The following is a 6,633-nucleotide window of genomic DNA, read 5'->3' as shown; positions in this document are numbered from 1 at the left end:
TTTAATTTATTTAAAGTATAACTTTATTAACAATTTGTCTATAAATTAAGCCAACAGAACAATTTAAAAACAATATTAAAATGTAAAACCAGCCTATATTTTTTTTTCTTCGGGATAGCTTGGGGAAGAATTAGAACTACTAAGGGCCTCTTTTATTTAACTATTGCATTTCTATAACACACATTGCTTTCATATTGTACGTTCATTCAGAATGGCACCCCAATGCACCTCGCTGATGTACATGTGTTGCAGCTCAGCACATCTTACAGCAGTGCACTAATGTGCATTGTGGTGCACTGCCAAAAAAAAGGTGCCTGCACATTTTTTGGTGATTTCCAAAGTGTTAGACAGTCCATTCACAACTAATGGGCTGCCATAATGCAATACACATTAACACACTACAACAGTGTGAATTGGCCCTAATAGGTTTTTCTGTTCTCTGTGGCAACAAGAAGGATACCAAAAATATCAAAAATGTTTACTTTTTAGTAGAGTAATACTGGCCATACATGGAGCAAAGTTCATCTGGTTCTGGCAGGGACAGCTGTCAAAATACAATAGCCACAGGAGGAGATTCAGCCATCAGTGCTGTGTAGCCTGGATGGATTAATGCTTTTGATTTTTTTCTGTTCAGCCTGGAGGCTGATTGGAAAATAATCTATGAGTGCATTGCCAGTTTTAGGGAAGGCTAGAGCTCCCATCAATTTATTTAATATCAGTAGGAAGTAAGGAATTCAGGGATAATCCCAAATTGGAACACAGATAGCAAAAGAAAAAAAAAAAGCTGATGGGGCTCCAACCTTCCCTTACTCTACTAAAAATAAAATGTTTTTGTTTAAATGTCTGTATCCCTCTAGCCCTTTCCCATTTTATCCAAAACTAATAAAGCTGAAGATACACTTTTTTACAGTGCACATGGTACTCAGGAACTTCAGGGGCTGTCACAATGGACTTCTGATTAATCTTAGGGAAATACAATATTAAAATATACTTTTTATTCATAACACAAGCACTTACTGCATCCTTCTCCACAATGACACTATCCATAAACCTCACAAAGTCACTTTAAATTAAAAATCCAAACACAAAATTGTGCTGTAAATTTGCCACGTTAAAAGTGATCCACCTCTGTCTATGTTCTAAATCTAAAAAATAATATAAAATTATGTGCACGGTGGATGTGTTAGCTCTACATATAAAAATCTATTGCATTCATTGTCATTTCCTAAACCAGTACCCCCCCCCCCCAATAGTCACACACCCTATTAAAAGCATAATTTTACCCTTCAGAGTGTGTTATAAAAAAAGTCTCACTTAAATTTGTATCAATGTGTTCTGTTCAGGGAAGTAAGTACCAGGGGTGGACTGACAACTCATGGAGCCCCCGGGCAATAGGGGATCATGGGGCCCCTGTGTCCTTGCCCAAACTCAAAAAAGCCTATAAAAAAGGTACCAGGGGCATCTCATGGGGCTCCCTACTGACCCCGGGCCCTCAGGCAGTGCCCCAGTTTCCAAATGATCAGTCCGCCCCTGGTAAGTACACGTAGTGATTTGTCCCTTCTGCCTATGAGCATTCTTAGGCTAGCTGTGAGGTCATTCAGGTCCCTCCACAGCTGTCTGATAACACAGCTAGCAAGGAGATGGCTGTTTTGACAGATGGCACCTTTCTCCTTCTGGGAAGGAGGGTGGGGGGAGGGGTGTCAGCCTCCATGCTCCAGGCTAGCTGGAAAGTGCTTGGAGTTAGAAAAAAGAACCATTAGTCAAAGCAGCTGTCTCCTTGCTAGCTGTGTTGTTGGATGGCTGTGGAAGGAGGAGGGGTGCCTTGTTCACACATGCTCAAAATACTGTTAAATACTTAACAAATGTGCCTATAGCATTTATGTGAGTTGTTCGTTGAGTTTGACATGAGTTAAAGGTGTGTTAAAAATGCTCCCCAAACGCCCTATGTATGTTTTACATGCTTTTAGTACGTGTTAAAGTTGTATTAAAAACACACCCCAAATACCTGTTTTGTTTTTTTTTTTACTTAGGCTGTTGTGAACAAGGCCTAACTCACCGCAAACCACCACAAATGTCCTGCAGACACGTGCCAAAGTGATTATGGTGAGTTACCATAGACTTGAATGAAAAGAGTTGAAATGCTTCAACTTCTTCCAAATTCCACATGAAGCTTCATTTTTGAAGCGCAGCAATTCAAAGCAAATGCTTCATGATTTGATAATCACTGTATGCTGTCCATGGTATCGATTGCACACTGCTTTTCTAGGAGTTTGAGGAGCATTAAAAATGCACCTTAAACTCCTGCTTTAAGGGTTTGTTCATATTTGACTCAAATGCTGATTCTTAACAAACGCACATATAGTGTTAATGAGCATTCATAGGTGAGCTTGATTCACGTTTAATGAGTGTTAAAGGCATTTTAAAAACACTCCCCCAAGTGCCCTATGAGCAATTTTGGCGTGTTTGACGGACATTAAAGGCGCTTTAAAACCTCGCCACAAGCGCCTATTTTTTTGTATTTGTTTAATAAACTGTAATCTTATCAACGTGCCACAACTCCACCGCAAAAGCATGCCAGTACGTTTCCATAGACTTGAATGGAAGGAGTTGAAATGCTTCAACTCCTTCAAACTCAACATAAAGTTTCAATATGTTTTGATAATGTGAACAGCATGGTGTGCTGTCCATATTATCAATTGCATTGGAGTTTGACGAGTGTTAAAAACACACCTCAAACTCCTGCTTTCAGTGTCAGTGTGAACAGGACCTTAAACAGCACATAAAATAATAACATGGGACAAAGTACTACTGTATATGTACTTTGTTCCCTGAGGAACAAAACACATTATTAATAATACAAGTTAGACTTTTTATTTAAGCTGCAAAAGGACAGAAATTCAAAAAAGCTTACTTTTAATTTTGACTTTAAAATTGTTTAATATTCCCTAAAATCAAATGTGACAATAGGATTCATTTACTACCAACTGGATCAATGTTAAGAACTACTACAATGACAGTAATCAGGGCCATATTTAGATATAACAGTATAGAGAGGAGTACACAGGGATAGCCCTTCATACAGATACTTACGCTGAATGATTGTTATCTTGAAATGAAAGTTATTAGAGGAAACATACTGCCTGTTTTCAATGTAGTGCTCCAATTGAACTGTCCACTAGTTAGAATAGTAGGAGATAGATTCATATTAGCTGACCTTCAGAAAATCTTGTGGCCCTCCTATGCACACTCAGTTTCCTCTCTCAGTGTGATTTTGCTATAAAGTTGGAAGTGTCTGGAGGTGGTAGGTATGAGGGTTAGGTTACGTTTATGACCATGTTTACCTGGCAGGTGAGGTGTAAGAATGACTTTAAGTTTAACATTTATATGTATGGGTTATTTTTTGGCTTTGGAGTTGGGTCAGGTTAAGAGGTTAATGGCGAAAATTAAGGATTCATTTAGAGTTAGGGGTTAGGATCAGGGTAATATTAATGTACAAAGTTAGCATGGCCTTTCCAGTTGGACACAATGTTGGGTGTGGAATATTGTTAGTGACAGCACTATTTGTGTCCAAATGTACCAGCCAAAATGATCATGTCTACAGTGAATGTGCACTGAGCATGTCAGATGCACCATTCTTCCTGCCCCAGTGATGATGTCATGGTTCTCAAAAAGAATCTGCCTTTTGCATGAAAATGTTTGAAAGAACTGTGTGTTTTCTGTGGCAGCCAAATTAGTTTAATTGCCTAACCTTCACATGAAATGTGAAAAAGACCTTCACATGAAACAGCCAACACAGCTAGTTCTCATCTCAGTCACATGCATATGTGGGGCCTAAAGTGCAAAGACTCCCAGATTCTCTTCATAGCAAACCTTGGGTCGCAGGCTGGCTATATAACGCCGTTCTTCAGCAGTGGCCCTGGGGGACCTCTAGCAGGACATGTTTTCATACCGATCGGTAAAAACAGAAATCCCTTCAAAACAGGCCCCTGGGAAACCACAAGAGGTGAAAAACATTAATTCCTAGCAGGCCACCAAGGACCAACATTAAGTAACACTGATCAAGTAGATCAGTTATTAGGGTGTGCTATGTGAGCAGATTAAAAACCAAAACAAAATAAATCCAAACCCTGAGAAACAACTTGACAAAAATAATCTGCACAGTGCTTTGTCTAATTGTACTCTTTCCCAAGTCCCCCCACACACAGTGGCTGCTACAAAGTACGGCCTAATAGTAAACACTTGAGTTATGGCTTCTCGGCATCCAGCACTTCGCTGGGAACAGGCTGTTAGCTGTGCTTGGCAAAGTGTGGCAGTTCAATTCCAGTATGGAGATGGATCTCTCCATGAGCCTCCAGGGCAAAGGTGGGGTGAGCTGCTTCTGTAAACCGATGCCTGAAGGTGAACAGCAACTGTCCTTTCTGGACGTTATAGAAAGAGAGTCTTCCTTTCCTGTAGTCTAAAAGAACACCAACCCGGACTGGAGGTTCTATCAGGTGGACTTCACTCCAAACTTCATTGTGGAGGAACTTATACGAGAAGCTGAAAGGAGACACAAACATAGCTGTATGAAATGAGAATGTGGAGGGCAGAAAAACAGAAATGCCAAAAATGTTGGTGAAGCAGTTAAAATATATGTAAGCCCCAGCAATGAACATTTACTATCTGTTAGGTATATGCAATTAAAAAAACAAAAAAAAAAACAATTTGTACTGTAAAATCTTTCTCATGGACACTATTGAGGAACACATGATGTATGGCTTCACCAGTTGCTGTGGGCATACTCATGGAGGGGTCATCTGGGTTTGGGATCCATAGAGATGGACCACAGCCCTGGACTTGTAAAGCACCCTGTTGAATTGCCAAGGTGAGCGCCCAAGCAAGATCCCGTACCCAAAGCAACATTACAGACTATTTTACCATCCTGTGTTCACCCAGTGGCTGATAAGGAAATACCTTTTGATCATGCCAAAAATCTTGTCCGTTAATAACTTCTTGTCATCTCTGTGGCTTCCTGAGGAAACATACATGGCCTCCCACTGCACATTTGCAAGCACTTTGTGGTGAATGGACATGGGACATGACATGACATGGAATGGAGGGGACAAGGGACAAAGTCCCCTCCTAGGCGAGGATTGTGGAAGTGGGATCGGGTACCAATAAAAATTGGCACTTGCTCCCCCCCACCCTCAAAAAGACCCCCTGGAACTCAGTTACAGGCTGGGGGAAGGGATCGATCCAGCAGGACTTCAATTTTTTAGTGAAGTTTTGCTTTAAAAAGTATGAAGCAATTTATTAGGGCTAATTATGGTGCACTAGGGCTTAATTATAGAAACATTTTTGTTTATAGCGCCAAACATAAAAAGTGCACAGGTGATCAAATACCACCAAAAGAAAGCTCTATTTGTGTGAAATAAAGGATGTAAATTTCATTTATGTACCATATTGTATGACCGCGTAATTGTCGGTTAAACTAGTGCAGCGCTATGTCTAACTTTGAGTTCACTATATATTTTTTATAGCCGAAAGTAAAAAAATATAGTTTTTCTTCAAAATGTTCGGTCTTTTTTTGTTTAGAGTGCGAAAAATAAAAAACGCACAGGTGATCAAATACCAATGAAAAAAGCTCTATTTGTGTGAAATAAAAGACGAAATTTTGTTTGGGTGCAGCATTGCATGACCACGCAATTATCAGTTGAAATAGTGCCGCGCCGAATAGCAAAAAGAGGTCTGGTCATTAAGGGGGGTAAATCCTCAGGATGGCAAGTGGTTAAAGTTAATCTGTTGCTTTGCCATGAGGTTCACTATAAGGCCAGCCCACTGTAACATACCATCTGTTTGGGACTGTTTTACATGGCATTATTAATGGGTCCTCCCAGCATTCAGCATCTTTTTCTTTTAGGACGAAAAGCTGAAATTACTTCACTGTTAACACCCTCTGATGATTTTAGTATTGCAATGCATTAAAAAACTGCATATGGTAACCATTCCTTTGTGCTTGGGGGGTCCGAGTTATGTCATATACACAGGGAGAAGGTGCTTACGATGAAAGTGTGGACATTTTGCTCTGTGTAGCTACCCACGTGCACTCTAAATTGATTATGTTTGATCCCAGCCCACGGCACCACCTGCCTGGAGTTTTCATGTTCTCCCTGTGCCTGCATGGGTTTCCTCTGGGTACTCCAGTTTCCTCCCAAACTCCAAAGACATGCTGGTAGGTGAATTGGATCCTGTCTAAATTGTCCCTAGTATGTGTATGTATGAATGTGACTTAGGGACCTTAGATTGTACGCCCCTTGAGGGTTAGGGACTGATGTGAATGTACAATATATACAGTATGTAAAGAGCTGCGTAAATTGACGGCGCTATATAAGTACCCAAAATAAATAATTAATGAATAAATAAATTACGTAGGTTTTGCTGGTTATTACCTTGTAGAAGAACAAGAGCACTGCATACACCATGATGTGCTGTCTTGTGCAGAGGCATCTTCCTCAGGAGAGGGGTGAAAGGTTGCACCAACACTGTATGCATTGCACTCAGTTACCATCATCTCCCAGTAATGTCTCCCACTGGCTGGCAGCAGCTCTCCCAGAACTAATGGAATTCTATACCAAAAAAAAAAATCAAATAGTT

The 6,633-nt window shown here is 40.3% G+C and overlaps 1 protein-coding gene across 2 annotated transcripts in view; it reads right to left on the bottom strand.

Annotated features, from left to right (window-relative positions):
• CMYA5 (cardiomyopathy associated 5) overlaps nt 1-6,633 on the bottom strand; it is a 110,015-nt gene continuing 103,382 nt past the window's right edge. For both annotated transcript variants that reach the window (XM_089658373.1, XM_089658372.1), the window contains exons 13-14: nt 6,429-6,605; nt 1-4,539 (exon numbers count right to left, since the gene is read on the bottom strand). In XM_089658373.1, coding sequence (XP_089514499.1) covers nt 4,287-4,539; nt 6,429-6,605 — 430 coding nt within the window. In that variant the 3' untranslated portion in view covers nt 1-4,286. The remainder of the gene's footprint in view (nt 4,540-6,428; nt 6,606-6,633) is intronic.

The sequence above is a fragment of the Staurois parvus genome, unplaced genomic scaffold (genome assembly GCF_062004578.1).
Source record: "Staurois parvus isolate SC_StPar_1 unplaced genomic scaffold, SC_StPar_1.0 ptg001065l, whole genome shotgun sequence".
NCBI lineage: Eukaryota > Metazoa > Chordata > Amphibia > Anura > Ranidae > Staurois > Staurois parvus.
Note: the sequence above shows the minus strand (reverse complement) of the source record. Positions and strands in the feature narration are given on the sequence as shown.